This window comes from Phocoena sinus, chromosome 6 (genome assembly GCF_008692025.1).
Source record: "Phocoena sinus isolate mPhoSin1 chromosome 6, mPhoSin1.pri, whole genome shotgun sequence".
Lineage (NCBI taxonomy): Eukaryota > Metazoa > Chordata > Mammalia > Artiodactyla > Phocoenidae > Phocoena > Phocoena sinus.
This window is the reverse complement of record NC_045768.1, coordinates 84,511,460-84,533,968: the sequence shown is the minus strand read 5'-3', so window position 1 is coordinate 84,533,968 and position 22,509 is coordinate 84,511,460. Positions and strand designations below refer to the sequence as shown.

The 22,509-nt window shown below is 38.0% G+C and overlaps 1 protein-coding gene across 3 annotated transcripts in view; it reads left to right on the top strand.

The window, feature by feature from the left end:
* Positions 1-21,202, top strand: part of AGTPBP1 (ATP/GTP binding protein 1) — a 176,594-nt gene extending 155,392 nt beyond the window's left edge. For all 3 annotated transcript variants that reach the window (XM_032634995.1, XM_032634993.1, XM_032634994.1), the window contains one exon: positions 20,465-21,202. In XM_032634995.1, the coding sequence (XP_032490886.1) occupies positions 20,465-20,642 (178 nt within the window). In that variant the 3' untranslated portion in view covers positions 20,643-21,202. The remainder of the gene's footprint in view (positions 1-20,464) is intronic.
* Positions 21,203-22,509: the final 1,307 nt, after the last annotated feature.

Below are 22,509 nucleotides of genomic sequence, written 5' to 3'. Positions count from 1 at the left end.
TCATGGTTTAGGTATGATTCTTTTAATGTATTGTTGAATATGATTTCCTAATACATTTTATTGAGGATTTTTGCATCTAAGTTCATCAGGGATATTGGCCAATAATTTTCTTGTTTTTAAAATTTCTTCTCTGACTTTGGTATCAGGGTAATGCTGACCTTGTAAAATGAATTTGGAGTTGTTCCCTCCTCTTTTAATTTGGGAAGAGTTTGAAAATAATTGCTATTATTTCTTGCTTAAATGTTTGGTAGAATTCACCATTGAAGCCATCTAGTCTTGGGGTTATCTTGGAAGGTTTTTGAGTATTGATTCAGTTTCCTCACAGGTAATTGGTCTGTTTGGATTTTCTGTTAATTTCTTCATGATTCAGTCTTGGTAGCTTGTATGTTTCTAGGAATTTTTTCCATTTCTTCTAGGTTGTCCAGTTTGTTGGTGTATAATTGTTCATAGTGGTCTCTTATGATCCTTTGGATTTTTGAGGTATCTGATGTGATGTCTCCTGTTTCATTTATAATTTCTCTCTCTTTTTTTTTTTTGGAAAGTCTCACTGTTTGTCTACTCTATCTTTTAAAAAAAATTAGCTCTTAATTTTATTGATCTTTTTTTTCTTTTTAGTCTCTATTTCATTTATGTCTGTTTGATCTTTGTTATTTTCTACCTTCTGCTAACTCTAGGCTTAGTTTGTTCTTATTTTCCTAGTTCCTTGAGGTGTAAAATTAGGTTGTTTATTTGAGATCTTGCTTTTTTCAGGCATTTATTGTTATAAACTTCCCTCTTAGAAAACTGCTTTTGCTGCATCTCATCAGTTTTGGTGTGTTGTGTTTCCATTTTTAGTTCTCTCAAGATATTTGATTTCTCTTTCACTCATTGGTTGTTCGGGAACATGTTGTGTAATCTCCATGTACTTGTGAATTTTCCAGTTTTCCTAATTGATTTCTAGTTTTCTTTTCTTTCCTTTCTTTTTTTTTTTGCCATACCACATGGCTTGTGGAATCTTAGTTCCCTGACCAGGGATTGAACCCAGGCCCTCAGCAGTGAGGGCACGGAGTCCTAATCACTGGACCACCAGGGAATTCCCAATTGATTTCTAGTATTATATTGTGGTTGGGCTTAATACGATTTCAGTCTTCTTAACTTTATTAAGACTTGTTTGTAGCCTAAGATATGATTTACCCTGGATAATGTTCCATGTGTGTTTATGTATTCTTTTGCTGTTGGATAGAATGTTCTATATATCTGTTAGGTCCGTCTGGTCTAATGCGTAGTTTAATTCCAGTGGTTTTATTTAGACTGATTTTCTGTCTTGGATGATCTATCCATTGTTGAAAGTGGGTGTTTGAAGTTCATTGCTATTCTTATATTGCTGTCTGTTCCCTCCTTCAGATCTGTTAATATTTGCTTTATATATTTAGGTGCTCCTATGTTGGGTGCATAAATATTTACAATTGTTATATCCTCCTGATGAATTGATCCTTTTATTATTAGTATTTTTAAAATTTATTTGTTTATTTATTTTTGGCTGCATTGGGTCTTCGTTGTTGCGTGTGGGCTTCCTCTCTAGTTGTGGTGAGCAGGGGCTACTCTTCGTGCAGTGCACTGGCTTCTTATTGCGGTGGCTTCTCTTTGTTGTGGAGCATGGGCTCTAGGCACATGGGCTTCCGTAGTTGTGGCACACGGGCTCAGTAGTTGTGGCTCGCAGGCTCTAGAGCACAGACTCAGTAGTTGTGATGCATGGGCTTAGTGGCTCCGTGGCATGTGGGGTCTTCCTGGACCAGGGCTCAAACCTGTGTCCCCTGCGTTGGCAGGTGGATTCTGAACCACTGCGCCACCAGGGAAGTCCAATCCTTTTATTATTATGTAATGACCTTATTATTTTCTCTTTTTGGTCTTCGGCTTAAAGTCTTTTATTTCTGGTATAAGTATAGCTACCCCTGCTTTCTTCTGGTTTCTATTTGCATTGAATTTATTTTTTCATCACTTCATTTTCAGTTGATGTGTGTCCTTAAAACTGAGAAACTGAGGTGTGTTTTGTAGGCAACATATAGTTGGGTCTCTTTTATTATTTATTCAGCCACTCTGTTTTTTGATTGGAGAATTTAGTCCATTTACATTTAAAGTAATTATTGATAGGTGTGGACCTACTGTTGTCATTTGAATTGTTTTCTGGTTATTTTGTAATTCCTTTGTTTCTTTCTTCCTCTCTTGCTCTCTTCCTTTGTGATTTGATAATTTTCTGTACAGTAAGTCCCCTACACACGAACCTTCAAGTTGCAAACTTTCAAAGATGGAAACGTGTGTTCACATGTCCAATCATGTAAGTTAGTTCATGTGTCTGGTGTACATTGTCATCTGCGTGCATCCTTTACAAGTGGTTGTGCTTTTGTGTACTTTACTGTATAGTACTGTATAGAGTACAGTAGTACAGTATCTTTATTTCAAGCTAGATCTGCAAGGGAACGACTTCATTGAACTCCTTGCTGTGCAACATGAGGAGCTTACTAATGAAGACCTGATGGAATTGGAGACCCAGAGAAAGGACGAAGAGAGACAAGAAGAAGAAGTAACTGAAGAACCAAAGAGATTCACAACACAGGAAATGGCAAGGGGATTTTCTTTATTTGAGGAGGCACCGTTAGTTTTGAGGCACAGGAGCTGAATGTAGAATAGTACACGAAGTTTGCAGCAACCGTTCAGAATGCAATCCAGTGCTGCTGTGTCATCTATGATGAGAAAAAAAGAGCTACTACCCAGACATCCCTGGATCATTTTTTCAAGAGGGTAGATAGAATTGAATCCAGCAAGGAACCAGAACCTATGTCATCAGCGTCAGGCATGAGTGAAGTTGCAGCTTGCCCTCCGTCTCCTATTGCTGATGATCCTTCAGCTCTATCATCTCTCATCTCTCCTCTCCCTCCTCCAGTCAGTAACTCTTCTTGCCTGTTCACTCGATGCCAGCCCCTGTATGCCAGCTGTTTTACTGTACTACTGTACTTTTCAAGGTACTGTACTGTAAGATTAAAAATATTTTATTTTTTGTGTTTGTTTGTTTTTTATGTATTATTTGTGTGAAAAATATTATAAACCTATTACAGTACAGTACAGTATAGCCGATTGTGCTAGTTAGGTACCTAGGCTAATTTTGTTGGACTTACAAACGTGCTCTCAGAATGGAACTTGTTTGTATGTAGGGGACTTACGGTAGTGGTATGCTTTGAATTTTTTATCTTTTGTGTATCTACTATAGGTTTTGGCAGTGCATTGAGGCTTACATAAAACATTTTTTTTTTCGTTTTTGCCAAGGCCACCACCCTTACGTAAAACATTTTAAATATAAGCAGTCTATTTTAATCTGATAATTACTTAACTTTAAATGCATACCAAAACTTCCCCTTCCTTCACATTTTGTTTAATGTTATAATTTGCATCTTTTCACATTGTATATCCATTAACAAATTATTGTAATTACATTTATTTTTAATACTTTTGTCTTTTAACCTGTAAACTAGATCTATAAGTGATGTACCCATCACCATCGCAATATTAGAATATTTTGAATTTAACTATATATTTACCTTTACCTGTGAGTTTTATACTTTCATGTTTTCCTGTTACTAATTAGTATCCTTTTGTTTCAGCTTGAAGAACTCCCTTTAGCATTTCTTTTAAGACTGGTCTAGTGTTGATGAACTCCTTCATCATTTGTTTATCTGGAAAACTTATATCTCTTTTTCAGTTCTGAAGGACAACTTTGCCAGGTAGAGTATTCTTGATTGGCAATTTTTTCCTTTCAGAACTTTGAGTATATCATCTTACTCCCTCCTAGCCTGCAAGGTTTCTGCTGAAAAATCTGTTTATATGGTCTTATCTGGGTTCCTGTGTATGTAGTGAGTTTCTTTTTCTCTTGCTACTTTGAAGATTCTCCTTGTCTTTAACTTTTGATGATTTAATTATAATGTGTTTTGGTGCGGGTCCTTTTGGATTTACCTGTTTTAGTACTTTCTAGGCTTCCTAGATCCAGCTGTCTGATGTCTCTTTCTTTTCCCAAGTTAGGGAAGTTTTCAGCCATTAATTCTTGAATAACCTTTCTGCCTCCTTTTCTCTGCTCACTTTCTGGAACGCCTATAATGCCTATCTTAAGCTATTTTCACTCTTTCATTATTTCTGTTTGAACCTTTGTTTGAAAAAATTCCACTGCTGTTTTCAGGTTTGCTGATGCTTTCTTCCACTTGATCTAGTCTGCTGTTGAAACCGTCAAATTGCATTTTTCAGTGCAGTTATTGTAGTCTTCAGCTCTATCATTTCTGTTTGGGAATTTTTAATATTTTCTATCTCTTCTTTGAAGTTCTTACTTTGTTCACGCATTACTCTCCTAACTTTGGTGTGCATCTTTATGACCATTATTTTGAACTCTGTATCAGGTAAATCACTTACCTTTATTTCATTAAGATCTGCTTCTGGATATTTTTATTGTTCTTTGTTTGCAACATATTCCCCTAATTCTTCATTTTTATTGACTCTGTTCATTTCTGCACATTAGTTAGAACAGCCACCTCTCCCAGCCTGACAGAATGGTCTCATGGCGTGAGCTCTTCGTTGTGTTTCATACCTTTTGTTATTCCCCAAAAGATAGTGTTCTGAAAGGAGCTGACAGTATAATAGAAAAAGCACAATTTACATTTGTGAAGGGGCATGATGGTAATTATAAAAAATACAGAAAATACATTAATATATTTAAAAAAACAAAATTTAAAAATTGCCTAGACATATTGAGAAAAAAGTTACTGAGTAAATAATTTAAAATCACCTGGATTTATGTGCAATAAATTTCTTAAATTAGTAAGTTTTAAGCTAGGGCTTGAAAAATAGTAAGTGAGGCTTGGTAAAGAAATAGGAGCTAACATGAAGAAAACAAAGTTGGCAATAAGAAGTAGACTAATTTAGGTAAGGTGGAAAGGATTGCTTGGAGCTTAGAAAAGCTAATGTTGAAGAAGGCATTACGGGAGAAGGTGTTCAATTTCATGGGAAGGTTAGTGTAGATTTTATAGAAGAGAAGTAGTAACTGTATATGTTCTTAAGCAAGGAATGATAACTGATATATCCTGTGCAGGATTATTAAAATTCAAAATGTTTAGAAGCTTATGCTAGTGTAATACTTCTGTATTGTAAGCACCAGGTATTATGGAACGTTGAGGGAAAAGGTGACTGCAAGAGTTTTCTGGAGTTGTTCTTTGAGGTTGATACTTCTAATGTATACTACTGGTGTCCAGTTATTCAAAGTACTGCTTCTTGAATGTAGATTTCTGTTATTCTTATTTTCTTTTGTTTTAGTTGGTTTCTAATATGGGTAGAGTGAATAAGGAGGAATGAGAGAGGTTCTGATTGTTGGCTGAATATGGAACTAGCTAGCTCCAAAATTTCCGATGGAATTATTGGTATATACTTATTGCTTTTAAGACTGCTCCCCCACCACCAAGACTGACAAAGCTCTTTTCCTCATAGCTACTGTCATTTATGATTTAAAAATCTTATTTAATAATGATTGCTTACTCATTTGGCTGTCCTTTTTATTGCTTCTTGGAAACTTTTCAAGAATCATTGTAAATTCTTGTCATTATTTGCATTATTGGTAAAATGGGTGGGAGGGAAGTTGTACATATTTCTCACCTTTCCCTCTTTCTCCTAGCTTTTGATAATCATCCTTTAGTTTTGCTGTGCATTGGCAATCACTGATAACAATTACTTTGGAAATAAAAGCTATAGTAAATGTAACACAGATCAGTTGGCTTTATTTGTTGAGGCCAAAAACGGGGGTTGTGGTGTTCAAAAACTTTCCTTTGAGTGTTTCTTCTCTATCTTCTTCGCTTTTTCCCCTCTTTCAACTTTTCTTCTCACCCTACACACTTTCCATAAGTGATATTCATTCCAGTGATTTTAAATTACATCTGGGTCTTGATAACTCCAAAATACATATAATCTTCCAGACCTCCCTTCTGAGCTCTAGACTTACTTATCCAGCTTCCGACTTGACTTTGTACACTTGGACACAAAATTAACTTGTCTAAAACTCAACTCATGACTTCTGTTCCCCTACCTCTCCCCAAACAAACCCATTTATCTGTATCCACCTCGCTCTACCCAATTGCTCTTGTAAGAAATCTTATTCTTGGCATCTCCTCCTCTCTCCCTTACCCTTAATCCAATCCACCACCTGGGGCTTTTTGATTTCACCTCCAAAATATTTCTCAGATCTTTCTATTTCTCTCCACCACTTCTGCCATTACACTGGTCCAGGCTGCCATCATCTCTTGCCTGCTCTACTCAAATAGCCTCTGACTGGTCTTTCCCTACTTTTTTGTACCCTCCAGTTTCTTTGTACGAAGTGGTCACTGTCCTGTTTAAAGTCCTTCAGTTATTTTCCACATATATGGCCTATATCCATTATCAGAGTCTCTGAGGTCCAGAATGAGCCATCTATACCTTTCTTTCCCCCTTTAGCTTGTCCTGCTCTCTCTGTATTCTTACCATTCCAACCGCACTGACCATTTTTTAGTTTTTATGACAGTGCTCCTAAATTAGCAAAGGTCTAGTTTTTATTTTCCAATTTGTTATGGATTGATAATTGACTAAAATACAGTAAGAATGAAGTACTATACAAAGGAAGAGGCCACCCCAAGGAATGCAAATATAAGCTCCAATTTCCTGTTATTAGAGTCACCAGACACATAATTTTATGTAAAATTGTTGTAAAAGTTTCTGAACACTTCATTTTAATTCCTAGGCTTTTGTTGCCATGGACCAATAACAAAGAATTTGTGGACCATACCTTGAGTAGTGCTATTCTAGAACATGAAAATCTTTTTATCATCCTAGCGTCTTTGCACTTGCTTTTTCCTGTACCAAAATGTCTATGCCTCCACTTGTTTAAGGTTTTATCCTTATCCTCAGTGCTATTCAGTTTCAGTGCATTGTGTTTAAGAGTGGTATATTAAAAAGAATATACCTTGGTTGACAATATGTACTTTTAATTTGAGGGCTCTTCAATTTTGAAAAAATCTCAACCTTTTTTTTTTGAAAATTGCTTCTTTGACAATTCCTTTATTTTGTTCTCCCAGAATTCCTACACTGGAGCTTCTCTGTCTGTTCTCCACACATGTCTCTTAACAACTTTTTCACATTTTCTATCTCTACTTCAGTCTAGGTAAATTATTCAGTAGCATTTTATAATTCACTAAACTTAGTTGTTTCTGGTCTAAAATTTATCTCATGGGAGTATTTTATTTTAAAGATTATATATTTCACATCTAATTGGTTCTTTTTTGTTTCTGCATTTTTAAATTTCATGATTCCTTGTTTATTCTTATGGCTACTATTCTTCCCTTCTTTGAAGACCCTAAACACTTTCTTAGTCATTTGTAGATCATGCCATTATTTTTGTGTTGGTAAGCTCATCACAGTTTCTCAAGAGATTTGTAACTTGCAAGCTCATATTAAATGAGAGCTTCCCCAAACCCCCAGCTCTTTCAAGTCTCTGCCCTTAATCCCTTAATGATTTTGTGTTGCTTCTACCTGGCCCGCTCTAGGCTCCAGTCCAAGCTTATATTAGCTTACGCTAGCATTTTATTAGTCTTGTATTTCCTAGTTCCCATCCTTCAACGATACTGGGGATTTTGCTGGACAAGTGACTGTGTTCATGAGGGTTCTGACTTTGCTGCTTTGTCTCCTTTTTTCTGACTTAATAATTGCAACTTTGTAAAATCTTAGCCTTAGGCAGAAGTCTCAGCCTTATTGTTTCAGCCTCCTTTCTAAAGTGGGAAGCCTCACTCCAGCTGCTCGATTGCTATGAGTCTGGGTTTAATTCCCTGGCTCTAGGACATTTAAGCCTCCCTGTTATTTTGAAGGAGCTACTGCTGCCTGCTCTTGGACCTGGAATTCAGGAGACCCATGACCTATTTTTGTGCCTCTATGCTTTTTCTGGTCCAAGGAGATGTTTATCTTGTTTCTGTATGCATCTGTGTCTTCTTTGTTTTCCTGTTTTATATTTTATCTATCATTGCTCTGTGGTTAGAGCAAGGATAATAAGGATCTCAAAGCATGTACTTGTCTAAACCAGCTTCTGAGAGAAGTCTGTCAGTCACACCTACCTAGCTAACTCCTAGTTAACCTCAGGGACCATATTTATGCCTTTCAACCCTGTCTAATGGTGCCTTGCATAGTGCCAGTCACCTATTGAGTTGAGGAAGTGGTAGGTTGCTACGTAAGATTTTCAGATTCAGTTGGGTTGGATTGCTTGTTGGTTGGGGGAAAGGTCTTACAGTACCCTAAATATCAGTGTAAGGATGTTAGACTTTATCCTTTAGGCAGTAGGCAGTTTTGAAGCCACTGGGTGGAGTATGCTAATTGGTAGTTTTTGCCTGAAAATAGTGTAAAGATTTGATTGAAGCTGGGAAGGTAGAGGCAAGAAAACCCTTGAGGAAACTGTTTGGAATCATTCACATTTGAGAGGACGATGAGAGCTCAAATAAGGAGGTAACTGGCAATGATTGTTTGAGGAGACAGTATCAGGCGGCAGTGGAGAGGTCTTGATGATTGAATATGGAATCAGTAGCAGGTGAAGCCACATTTCCATACTGGAGTGAAAAAGGCAAATTATGGTGTTAGAGATGGAACTAGGAAACCACTTACTTTTACTAAGATTACCTTCCTGTCCTTTTCTCTTTATTGTCTGTACTCTTCTTTTGTATCCTTTCTTTGTCCTTGGTAACTTTCTGTTTCCTGGTCTTAATGTGAACCTGAGGTATCATCTGAATGAATATAAGTTCTTCCCATTTTTTTTAAGTGAGTTGACCCTTAAAAATCTTTTGAACCCATCTTCCCCTGTCAAATTTATGCTTTTGTTTCTATGTACAATGTGGATGGTTTTATTCCACATAGTAGCCCTCAATTTAATTTTGTCTTCCTCAGGTTTAACTGTTTCTCAAGGTAGAATATCTATTTGTTGTGAACTAATTTATTTTCTATAGGCAATTTATATCAAGTAAGCTTGGAATAATTGCAGTGGCAAGAATAGTAAACATTAAATGCCTTTGTCAAGGTAATCAGTGACTCATTTATAAATGACAAATAATTAGTCTTCACAACACCATAAACCCGAAGGTATTTGGCACATAGCATTTGAGTTTGTTTAAATAAACTTAAGAAAAAGGTAAGAGACTTATTCAAAGTGAATCTTTGATAATTATGAAAAATAATTTCCCAGTTGTTCCATTTAGTATATATACCATTGCTTCATTTAATAGAAGATACTTTAGTTTTAGAAACAATAATTGGAATCTAAAAATCAATTAGTTGAACAAAGCTTAAAAACACTGATCTGTAAAATTATTTTACTTGGAATGCTTAAAACTTCTGAATATAAGACTTTATATTAAAAAGCAGACAGATTCTTTAACCATGTTGGTATTACATGTATATAAGCTATAACTAGCTTTCTTTTCATTTAGTGTTTATTTTTAACCTTCTGTCTCTTTATATGTAAATATATTGTAAGCAGAATATAGTTGTTTTTGTAAAATTTCAGTCTGACAGTTACCTTTTAATTGGAACATTAGTCATTTACATTTACTGTAATTATTGACATATTTAGATTTAAATCTACCTGCTTATTATTTGCTTTGTTTGTTCCACTTGCCCTGTGTTTTTGGGTTTTTTTTTTTTTTTTTTTTTTTTTTTGGCAGTACGCGGGCCTCTCACTGTTGTGGCCTCTCCCACTGTGGAGCACAGGCTCCGGATGTGCAGGCTCATTGGCCATGGCTCACGGGCCCAGCTGCTCTGGGGCATGTGGGATCTTCCCGGACCGGGGCACGAACCCGTGTCCCCTGCATCGGCAGGTGGACTCTCAACCACTGCGCCACCAGGGAAGCCCTGCCCTGTGTTTTTGAAAAGATTTCTTTTTGATTCATTTAAACTAAACTTTTTACATTTATATTATATAAAATATATTCATATTTATATTCAAACTCAATATAAATGTGAATTTTTATCTCTTGGGACAATATAGGATCCTTCATATGTTAACTCCATTTAACCCCCTCTCAATATATGTACTGCTGTTGTCAGATAGAGTATACTATGAGCACTGTACACGTTGTAGCCGTTATTACTGTTTTATGCAGTCATTGGAGCTCACCACACATTTACTGCCTCACCACTACCTGCCCCTTTTCTCATTTCTTTCTTCGTATCAGTTTTTGTCTGGGGTCATTTTTCTTCTACTCAAAGAATACCCTTAAGTCTTCACCTTCCTTTTTGAGGGGTGTTTTTTTGGATAGAGAAATGTTTTTCAGCATGTTGAGTGATCATTCTGTTGTCTTCAATCTTCCACCACTGAGTTGTCAAGTCAGCCATTAGTCTGATTGTTGCCCCTTTGAACATGATCTATCTTTTAAGGTTAAGTTGCTTTTATGAATTTCTCTTAGTCTTTAGTTATTTAGGGGTTTAACTTAGATGTGATTTTATTTATTTTGCTTGGGATTCACAAGGTTTCTTAAATTTGTGGCTTGATGTCTTCTATCAATTTGGGAAAATTCTTAGCCATTTTCTCTTCAAACATTGATTCTGCTCCATTATCTCCCTCTTTCTGGGACTCCATTTACTTTTTTTTTAAATTAATTTATTTTATTTTTGGCTGCGCTGGGTCTTTGTTGCTGTGCGTGGGCTCTTCTCTAGTTGCGGTGAGCGGGAGCTACTCTTCATTGCGCTGTGCCGGCTTCTCATTGCGGTGGCTTCTCTTGTTGCAGAGCATGGGCTCTAGGCTTGCAGGCTCAGTAGTTGTGGCGCGTGGGCTTAGTTACTCCATGGCATGTAGGATCTTCTTGGACCAGGGCTCGAACCCATGTCCCCTGCATTGGCAGGTGGATTCTTAACCACTGTGCCACCAGGGAAGCCCCTCCATTTACTTTTTTTTTTTTTTACGGTACGCGGGCCTCTCACTGTTGTGGCCTCTCCCGTTGCAGAGCACAGGCTCTGGACGCACAGGCTCAGCGGCCATGGCTCACGGGTGCAGCCACTCCACGGCATGTGGGATCTTCCCGGACCGGGGCACGAACCCGTGTCCCCTGCATCAGCAGGCGGACTCTCAACCACTGCGCCACCAGGGAAGCCCTCCATTTACTTTTAAGTTTGACCTTTTTACTATATCCTCTGTGTCTCTTACTGTCATGAATAAGTTTCTATTCTTTTGTCCATCTGCTTTTTTCTGGATGTTTTTCCTAACCAACCTTTAATTCACCCATGCTTCCTTTAGCTGGGTCTAATCTGATGTGAAATTTATCTTCTTAATTCTTAATTGTAGTTAATTAAGGGGGGATTAGGGGGAAAAAACCCCAAAAAACTAGGGAGGATGATTTTTAAAAATTGAGAAATATTGCCCAGGGGCATAAGCCAGCATTCTGGGAGCCTAGTAGGACTTATTTTGAGCAGACTTTCACTTACTCTCCTCACCTTTACCCCATTTCTGCCTTTTGCCCTAAGTGAGTAGCCTGTCTGATAAAAAGTCTTTAGAAAGTCAACTGTCCATCTCTTTGAACTAGGGCATGGCCCAAGCAAGGGGATCTAAAGATCTAATTGCTCTTTATAATACCTTTTAACCAATTCTGTTTTCAGTTCCCCCATATAACCATTATCTTCAATTCCTGAACTGTTTTAGGGCTTTGTAATACAAATCGGCATTTTTTTCCTTGGCTTCCCCTACTGTAGATGCTCAGCAAATTGGAGGAAGTTGGAACTCAAGCCTACTAATTTCATCCATCTTCCTCCATCCTCCAACATTTTGTTGATATCTCTTCTTTGCTATTATCTCCCCTCCAGTTTTCTTTTTTTATGGGTTTATTCTTTTTAAAAAAGTTACTTTTTTTCCCCATGATCTTAGTGGCTTTTGAGGTCCACTATGTTTACCATAAATTATAGAACTTGCTTCTCAGTGAAGCCTGTGGTTGAAAATTAATTATGTTTTATATTCTTAGGGCATTTGTTGGAAATTGCCACGCACAAATCATTTTAACTTTACCCAATTGTATTTGTTGTGTAATAAAAATTCCATTTCATACAACACTGAAGTCTGCATTATGTCTTTCCTAGGGGGTGTGTTTCTTTTAGGTCAAAGCTGGGAATGTTGGTAGAACTCATTTAAAAACTTAAAGCTTGTTAGGCTACACCCTACAGGCCTGCACGCCTTGTAATTGCCCAGCCTTAAAACCAAAGAGCGAGCCCAGAGACAGCTAGAGACATCCTTTGTTTATTGGATAGTGACTCTTACATGTCTGATGCAAGGTCCTGGAAAGAGACAGCAGGCAGGACATGGCCACAGTCTTCACTACCGGTGGTGGGGGTGGGTGTTACCAGTTACACAGAGAATTGGCATCAGGTTGCCTCACCAGTTACCAGGGAAACCAGCAGAAGAGCCTGTCCCTCAGCCCTTTTGATAAACTAGCAGGTGGAGCCATTCTGATCTGAAGAGTAGAAGATCACTAAGCTGGGGGTAGGGGTGGGAGGATGGGGCATGGGGCAAGTTACTTACTAGGCTCTGTGATTAAGAGGGAAGGTCAGTCGTGCCAGTAGGGTGTGGGTGAGGCAGGCACTCCTTGAGTGGGGGATGTACAGGGAGCAAGAGAACAGCGATCTTGAGTGGCCTGACCACACACAGCTATATAGTGTTTTTGAACTTAGCAAAAGTGCTTTTATTTTACCTGTTACCTGAACTAAGCAGTATTCTCAGTGACCCTCATTTAAAGGATTTGAGAACTGATAAAGCGTTTAACAATACTTCTCATTAGGAAATTGTGATGGTGACTAAATTTCAGGTTAATAGGCATAGGCATATGGTTTTAAGTTTAAGTATGTTTGAAACATTATGGGAAAGTGAAGTTGAAAAATACCAAACTCTATACACTGTTTTATTGTAAGAAAAAAATAGCCGTATTTAAATGAAGCCTACTTATTATCTTATAATCAAACTGTATTTGGACCTGTTTTTTTTTTAATTGAGGTAAAATTCACACAGCTTGAAATGTACCATTTTTAAAGTGAACAATTTAATAGTATTTAGTTTGTTTACAATATTTTGCAACCATCAGTCACCTCTGTCTAGTACCAAAACATTTTTTAATCACCCATGAAGGAGACCCTCATACTCATTAAGCAGCATTTTCAGCCCCTGAACCACTGATCTGACTTCTGCCTCTAGGAATTAACCTATTCTAGATGTTTCAAATAAATGGAATCATACAATATGTGACCTTCTGTGTCTGGCTTCTTTCAGTTACCTTTGTTTTTGAGATTCGTCCATGTATCACTACTTAATTCCTTTTTGTGCATATACAAAGACATCAGAAAAGTTGATGAGAAATTTTTCCTAATGCAACTAATAAAATAAATAGGTCTTAAGCTGAAGAAAGCCTTTAAAACATGCTTAACATTAGTTCTATTTTGTGTGAATGCTTCTTTAAAAATCTAATTTAGGGGCTTCCCTGGTGGCGCAGTGGTTGGGAGTCCGCCTGCCGATGCAGGGGACACGGGTTCGTGCCCCGGTCCAGGAGGATCCCACATGCCGCGGAGCGGCTGGGCCCGTGAGCCATGGCCACTGAGCCTGCGCATCCGGAGCCTGTGCTCCACCACGGGAGAGGCCACAACAGTGAGAGAGGCCCGCGTACCGCAAAAAAAAAAAAAAAAAAAAATCTAATTTGTTGTGTTTTGATGAATGTAGAGTACATTTCTACTAAGGTACAGGAAACGAGTACAGGTCTGTGGACCAGTTAACTTCATAATGTTCTTGGCTGAAGGCTCTGCCCTGTCCCTAGAAGTATGAGAGAGGCTAGCTGGAAGTTATTGGTGAAGTAATGCAAAGATATTGATTGCTGCGTACTATTAACATTGGAATGAAATAGCAGCCTCCATATGATCCACTTTCTCTATGTGACGCTAGTGTTTACTTGTAAGTATATAAGAACTTTTTCTCCCCAGAAAATTAAATTAATATTGTTAAAGAAAAAAAAATGATTCGTGATACTTGTTAAAGAACAGCAAGGCAGACTTAATTCAGGAGGACTTGCTACGGTGGGGTTTTGCAGTAGGGGTGGGGAGTTGAGTTCAACTCTGAATGCAGTATGGAAGAGTGGAGATTTATAGCTGAGGTATAGAGTGGGGATTTGTGGATGGAACATTGCTAAGAGGAAACATCAGGGGTAAGGGAGATTCTGGCTAAACGGACATGACAGAATTTTTGCTGAAAGCAGGCCAGGGTGATCAGATACCGAGAGGAAGGGATTAACAGACTCAGCAAGATTCTTGCTAAACCTGGAGTAAGCAGGCAGAGCCACTGAACTAAGGACAGAGACCCAGGTCAGGGCCAAGTCAGAAAGAGGACTCAGAGGACCCTGCCTCAAGTTTGGTCAAGGAGAGTCTCTGTCAGTATCGGTCATTTGTGGCCAAATGTTCACAGCAATATCTAGTATAGTAAAGCTTACTAATATTAACGTGCATCATTTTTAATGTACAGTTTACCATTTAATCAAGCTAATCTTAAAAATGGATCTTCCTTTTCAGTGACTGTGATGCACATATTTGAGTCTGGTTTGCATATGAGAGTCATTTATTCCTACCACGTAGAAAATTCTTATAGCTACAATTGCTATTGGAATATTTTCTAGGCAGATAAATCATGCCATGTAATTGAAGATAATATCACAAATTCCAAGTCCCCTGGAAATCATAGCTGCTTATAACTAAAAGTGAACCATTTGTGCGTTTGTACTAAGTCAGTGAAATGCTGTTGTACCCACAAATACAGAGGAAATTGAAATCATCTAGAAAAATAACTGGGACTTAAGTGAGCACTTAGGACCACAGTCCAGATTTGACTATAATGAAAGCTTTGAGGCTTATCATAAGAGGAGGCAATGATCATCCTTATCATTGAGATTCAGGTAGGTGTCAAGTTAGTCATTGTTAGTCTCTAAGACTTGCCTGGACAAGACATTTGATGACCAGATACATTTATAGATATTTATGTGTTAAATTCTTGGTAGCCTCTTCGAAGCATGAAGTTATTCTTCTCACATAGGTGTCTATTTGAGACTTCAAAATAAGGATATAAAAAAAAAAAAAAAAATAAGGATATAATATATCAGAATAAGAAGAGCACATATTCATTCAAAGAGGATTCATTCTCTCCTCCGGCAGGCCGTAGAATAGGGCAGATCACCCCAACTGAGCTGACTTGAGAAGGGTTTGCAAAACTTATGAAGCTTGTGTAATTCTCGGTTCACCCCTCCCCCATTTCTAAGTTGTAGCCCTCCAGAGGTCACAATCGAAGGCCCAGTGTTTCTCCTTTCCTTAGCACCACAAGACTGCCAAAAATTCTGTTATTTTCTGTTTTATTTGTTTCGCTGCTTTCTGCTTTGCTTTTCCGCTTCTTGCATTGTGTATTTTAAGAATTTGTCAAATACCTCTAGGTCAGAACTGTTGGGGGTCACATCTCTGTAACTCCCTTCCTTCAGGAAACTTTGCAGCTCTGAACTCCAATTTTTGCCTGCATTCTTTTGAAATTGCTGAAAGCTCTGATGACTACCCTGCCTCTTAGCCACTGCCCTTGGTTTTCTCTCGACTTTGCCCCATGCACCTTTTCTCTTGATTTTTCTTTGTATCCTTTCACTATAATAAGTCATAGTTTTGAATACAACTCCGTGCTGAATCCTGTAAATCGTCCTAGCAAATCACTAAACCTGGGGTGGTCTTGGGACCCCCAACACGCATGCCCATTCCGAATTTCTGTTAAGTTGGATTGTTATCTCAGAAATGTTCTACTGAGAATGACCAGAGACAGATGGAATTGTAACCCCTCTACATGTGTGTGTAAATCGAGGCTCGGAGATGAATTTGTCAAGGTCATCCATCTAGTAATTCCTGACAGAATCAGGAATTGCATCCACGTCTAACTCCAAAATTCCCCTGTACTTTCCTTATGTCTTGCATCTTCCAAATGACTAAGCAAAATTACTGAAAGGGAATGGTTTCAGTTTTTGGAGCTGCCCTGTATTATTTGAGAATTAACCATTTAACGCTCTCATTATGCACAAGGCGTGTTTTTAGATCAATAGCAAACTAAGTTGGAGTTTAGTGACTTACTGTTAACCGAAGGCAACTGTTACATTTTTTTTTCAACAAAGTATCAGTAAATTAGCAACTTAATTTCCTTTTTTTCCCCAAATAGATAAATAATCTCTTTTTATACATTCTGTACACTCTGTGTGTGTGTGCACGTGTATGTTGCATGTGAATGTGTGTGCAAGTACTTATATGTATGCCGTGGGCACTTAAGACTGACAAAAGTTGTTATTTGTGTTTTTTATGGATAATTTTGTTAACTTTGTGATATTTAGTAGAGGCTAAAGGGTAGGAATCAAATGATATAAGTAAAATGCTCTCCAAAATTTGTGCAGATAGAGATTTTCTTTCACCTTAGACTTAACATTTCAACACAAGAAAGACACAGTCAGCGAGTCACAAATTTCTGACAATGTGGGCAATGGAGTATTTTTCTGTTTGTAAATAAGTTTCAGAAATTCTTCCCCAGGGTATCTTTATTTATTTATTTTTAAATTTTACTGTCTGAAAACAGGTAGGTTGGTCTCAGAATTGTAAAAGAGTGCAGGGTTAAGGGAGGATCCGGAGTTACAAAGGTAAAGCAGCATTTTTAGTCTGCTGGGCTTGGGGCAGCCCATCACCTGGACTCTTTAGGAATTGGGAAAGATTGATTTACTTTTTTCTTTAACAAGGTAGATTTTATTAATGTCATAATAACATTTTATATTTGTGGAGCTTAGGAGTTTCAAATGCTTTCCCATTTACTATCTAATTTGAGCCAGACCACTTTGTGAGGTGGTGGGGCCGCTATACCCTTGAGAAAAACCAGTGCTTGGAGAAAGTAAGTGACTTGTTCAAGATCACACAGCTGGTTAACAGAGGAGTAGAGGCACAAACCCAGACTTGCCGACTCCATGTTTCCTCCGTGCTTGTACAGGTAACAGAGCTGAGGGTCTACACCCTGGTGTCTTGGATGTCAGAACAGCTGTAATGGCAGCAGATGACTGTACGTTTGGGGGAGGCACTTAATTTTTTGGTTTAATTTTGTGCAGTGCTTAATAGTTTAACATAAGGATAGCCAGAAAACTTTCTGAATCTGAATGAAGCAGAATTATAAACCTTTTCCACATCATAACGATGCCGTACAACAGAGAATTTCAATGATTTGTCCTGTGAGAATGCCCTTTGGGGGAAAGTTTTGATATTTTCCCCGAAGCAGCATGAGGAGGATTTGTTTTTGAATTAAAATGATCTTCTCTTTTAGAATGAAATGTTTCTAAAATCCAGAATAGAAGGATATTAAGGCAGGTATATATGGAACAGCTATTAGAATGAAACAAAAACAGGGCAAAAGGAGTAAACACATGTGAAGAAAATGAGGGGAACAAGGAAGTAGTGGTGGGAAAAGCAACGTAGTAGTGATGGGAAATAATTAAATGTTGGTTAGACACCAAGGGGGGAAAGGTGAGGTGGGATGAATTGGGAGATTGGGATTAACACGTATACATTAATATGTATAAAATATATAACTAATGAGAACATGCTGTATAGCACAGGGAACTCCACTTCGCTGTACAGTAGAAACTAACACAACATTGTAAAACAACTATACCCCAATAAAAAAATTAGACTTTCTTTTTTTATGATTAAAATAATATTTGAATTCCTTTCTGCTGATATAAAGGGATTGTTTTATAACACTAGGGCAAATTACCTTAGTCTTTCTCTGAAGTGAAGGTTATTGTGGGATCACGTGTGTGCAGGAACTTCCTGAATTGTAAGGCGCTCAAAACATATGCTGGAATTATTCATAAAAGTAAAGCTGAGTTGTTAGGATTGATCTTGTGCCTTAAGTTTTTTCACTAAGGTAAAATCACTGGGATTGGGTGATATGAAAATGGGTGATCTTGTCAACCTTGTGGCTTCTCATAGAGTTCAGCAAATATTTGTTCAGGGCTACAGTATATCAGGTAGTCTGGGAGCCGACCGGCAGGAGGTGCAGAGACACCTATGATTTAGTACTGAGAAGACAGGCCCTCAATAGATGGTTTCAGATGCATATGAGAAGCATCAGATAGAATGTGCCGGGTACAAAGGGCGAATATAGAGAAAGGGTAGGGTGGGCTTTAATAAAAGAAGAACATCTAAAGTGCCAGTAAGAAGGCTGCTTTCAGTGAGTGATGGGGGTTGTATTCTTCCTTCTCTTTCCTCATCTTAGTATCCCCCTAGCTCCTTAAACCCAGATCTACTGACCTCTCCTGTCCCCTCTGCCCCCCTCCCCACCATAAGTTAGCACCGATGGCCCCGTTACCATTGCAGGATGTACCGAATATTTCAGCTGTGGTGTAGTCCTTCATGAAGCTGGGCCAGGAACATGATTTTGTTAGGATCCACAGAAACAGGAGTCAAATATCAGGGCCAGTGTGAGTTACAGCAGTGGGCTAAGAATATGAAACTAGTCCACGCCTGGCTCTTAGAATGGGTGATGCCAGAACGTGAATGGAGTTCATGTCACAGGTGGCATATGAATAAGCCAAAATCAAGAACTTACAGTCTTAAATTATTTTCTGTATCCAGAGCCCTGAACGTTCTTTATTGTGGGATTTCTTCTAAATTTCCAGGAGCTTGCCTTCCAGGTTGTGCTTCTCAGTCTGAAAGTTCTTGCCAGCATCTGTTACCAGCACCAAGTCTCCTTGTTTTCTGGAAGCTTCTGTGGCTTGATCCTGGGCATCTTTATTGTCCCTAAATTAACTTCTCTCCTTCAGTTTCCTTATTGACTTACAGTTTATAAGACTAGGCTTTTTCTTTAAACTCTTTCCCTTTGTTCAAATTGATTAATTTTTTTAGTATTTAGCTTCCCTGGGACACCCTGAGAATATGAAACACCAAGGTCAAGATGGAATGAATTAACAGTTTTTCAAAAGAAAGAGAATAATTTTCATTTTAAAGGCAAATAATTTCTTAATCCAACTTTTTTTTTCTAAAAACGTAACAGAGTGATGATATTTTAGTTGCATAATGGTGAAATTGTTCTTGTGAATGTTAGATGTATTGTAAAGTCTTACACAATCTTCCAAACCACTCAGCTTGATTTATCAGGACTACTGTATCATGGTGCAAGCTCTCAGTGTTTAAGAGGAAGTATACTATACAAGATCAAGGTGGTTTTGCAATGTGTTACTCTCTTTTCCTTAATTAGCAAGATTAAAACAATTCTAGGAAAAAAGATACTCTCACCAGATGAGTTTTGCCTTCTTGTCTCAGAAAATTAGAACAATATAATCCATTAACTTGTCTTTCCTGTTTAAACTTCCAGATATCTGAACTGAATTTAATATTCAGTTGCAGGAATTCTTTCATTTTAGGTGCCTAATAACATCTCTTTCTCTGCTCATTTGACAAGATTATTGTTCCCCTTTTATTGTCTGATTTTATAGCTTTTAATTGTATCAACAATGGGAAGTAGGTGGGATATAAACAAACATATATCTATATGAAGCTGAGATCGTTTTGGTCACAAAATGGGGACATTGAAATGTTTCTGTAGTGTTTCTTTGATATGGGTGTGTGTGTGTGTGTGTGTGTGTGTGTGTGTGTGTGTGTGTGTGTGTAAAATCTCCCAAATGGGGAGAAATCAGAATACTGTGATTTTTTTGAAGAGGAGAGAATATGTTACCCTAGTGGAAGGGCTGTCTTAATCCCAAACAACCTGCCTAATGAAATATTTAGAAGCACTTAGTGCTTTTAGCAAATATCTTCTTCTGTGTCCCAAGGGAAAGTAATTAATCTGGGTATGGAGTGTTCACTTGTTTTTCATTTTTTTTCTTGACCAGTGGAAACTGTGAGGATGGGTATATGGGCCGTTTTTATGGCAAATAATTACTTTACAGACTTAGAATAAGTGGTTTCAGGGCATTACTGGAGGAACCAATTAGATACCACAGTTTCTTATAAAGCCTGTTGAAATCATCTGTTACTTGATTTATAGTGATTAAAATACAGTTTTAGAGTCTACAAATTGATGGAATCCTTCAAAGAAGTAACCTAAGGAGCGAGTCCTTTGTTTTTTGTAGCTATCTAATTGTAGCATATATATTGACACGCTTGTCAGATAATTAGAAATCAGCGTTTCACCCTTTATTATCAATGCAATAGATTTCCGCTATTATAAATTTCTTAATTTGTTCATTTGGGTAACATTTTAAAAATTAACCCAAATTACTTGTATTATATTGAAATCAAAGTTAATCCCGTATGGCCAAATAATCTTATATTAGAGCCTTGAAAACTAACGAAATCTTGTGTGTTCCATGTGCTTTGGCTACAGCCCCACCACGTATGTTTTGGATGAAGATGAACCTCGATTCCTTGAAGAAGTTGATTACAGTGCAGAGAGTAATGATGAGTTAGATATTGAATTGGCTGAAAATGCAGGAGACTATGAACCTTCTGCACAAGAAGACGTACTTTCTGACTCTGAATTATCAAGAACATACGTACCTTGAGCCCTTTGCCATCTCTTGTGAACTGCATAGAAGAAATGAAATATCTTGGTTTTCATTACACAGGAAGTTTGAGAGCAATGAGTGTATAGAGAGGTGACTCAGAAAGACAGAAAGCAGCTTGGGCCTGTTTGGTTTCAAGACAATAAATATGTTATTAATTGATGATGAAATTGGCACTTGTTTTATTTTAGATATTCAATGCACTTTACATAGCATTGAAGTATCAAATATTGGGTTTACTTTTTCAAAACCTGAGTATCATTGCATGAATTTTTATCTCCTTATGGTTATATCCTGCATCAAATGGATAATTTTGAAGTGTGTGAGACTATAAATCTAAATTCTAGAGTTGTTGAGAATCCTGGGTTGTTGAAAACTAATATGTATGTACATGGATTCCTGTAGATGTGTCTGTGTAAGGGTGGGTAGATATTGAAGATAAGACTGTTCTTCAAAATCATGTTAACTGTTGAGTTGTGACTGAAATACTCCAGAGTTTTCCTTGAAACAATTACATTCTACCTTTACCAAGTTAAACAAATAAAAGCTCTATTAAATGTTGCATTCATTTTTTCATCCTTTTTAACCAGCTCAGATTATTTGGTCTATAGAATCTTTGGGGGAATATTATGATAATCTGACATCTGAAAACATTGATAAAAATTTGTAAAGAAAAAATGCTTAATTTACTAGTGTTAAGTTTTTTTTGTTTAATTTATTTTTGGCTGCATTGGGTCTTTGTTGCTGCATGTGGGCTTTCTCTAGTTGCAGTGAGCCGGGACTACTCTTCATTGTGGTGCCTGGGCTTCTCATTGCAGTGGCTTCTCTTGTTGCAGAGCACAGGCTTTAGGCATGCGGGCTTCAGTAGTTGCGGTGCTCAGGCTCTAGGGCACGCGGGCTTCAGTAGTTGTGGCTCGCAGGCTTAGTTGCTCCAAGGCATGTGGGATCTTCCCGTACCAGGGTCGAACCCATGTCCCCTGCATTAGGCAGGCAGATTCTTAACCACTGCACCACCAGGGAAGCCCTACTGTTAAGTTTTTTATAGTATAAGTATACCTATCTATCATAAAAAATATACTTGAACAGCTCTTTTCTCTAAAATTGTGTCTCATGGCTGCACCTAAAGTCTATCACTGCAGTCAGTTTGTTAAAAAGCTTTACAAATTCAGTGAGGCTATGAGCCAGTGTTAAATGTATATGAAGCTTATATAGCACCTCCTGAGCTGTGCTGTTGTTAGATGTGCTAAAGTGAATTCAGGGCATGCTGACACTGGTAACCGAGTCCAAGAAGATGGCAGTGAATTTCAGCCTTTTCTTGTAGTGACATCTTCCCGAGTTTAAGCTGTCCTGCTGCAGGAATGTCTTTGTCCTCAAGTAAAGTAAAACAGGTCCAGGGTCTTTGGATAAGTGCTTTAAGAACTAAGTTTCTGTTGTAACAAAACAAATCCAAAAAGATAACTTATGACTAGACTCTTGCCAGGACTCGGGTGCTTTGGTTTTAGCACATTATCTTCACTTATTCCAGAAGAGGAATTTTTTAAAAATCTTTTTTGAAAACCTGTAATTATGGAAAAGAAATTATAAAAGAGTATTTTTCAGAGTTTTGCATTTTCCGGATCAATGATTTTCATTGTTTTATTTGAGGCATTTCATCCACGGTGTAGCTTCTTTTTGGTGTCAGAGGAGCCATGTTTAAAAACATAGCAAGGCAGGGCTTCCCTGGTGGCGCAGTGGTTGAGAGTCCGCCTGCCGATGCAGGGGATACGGGTTCGTGCCCCGGTCTGGGAAGATCCCACATGCCGCGGAGCGGCTGGGGCCCGTGAGCCATGGCCGCTGAGCCTGCGCGTCCGGAGCCTGTCCTCCGCAA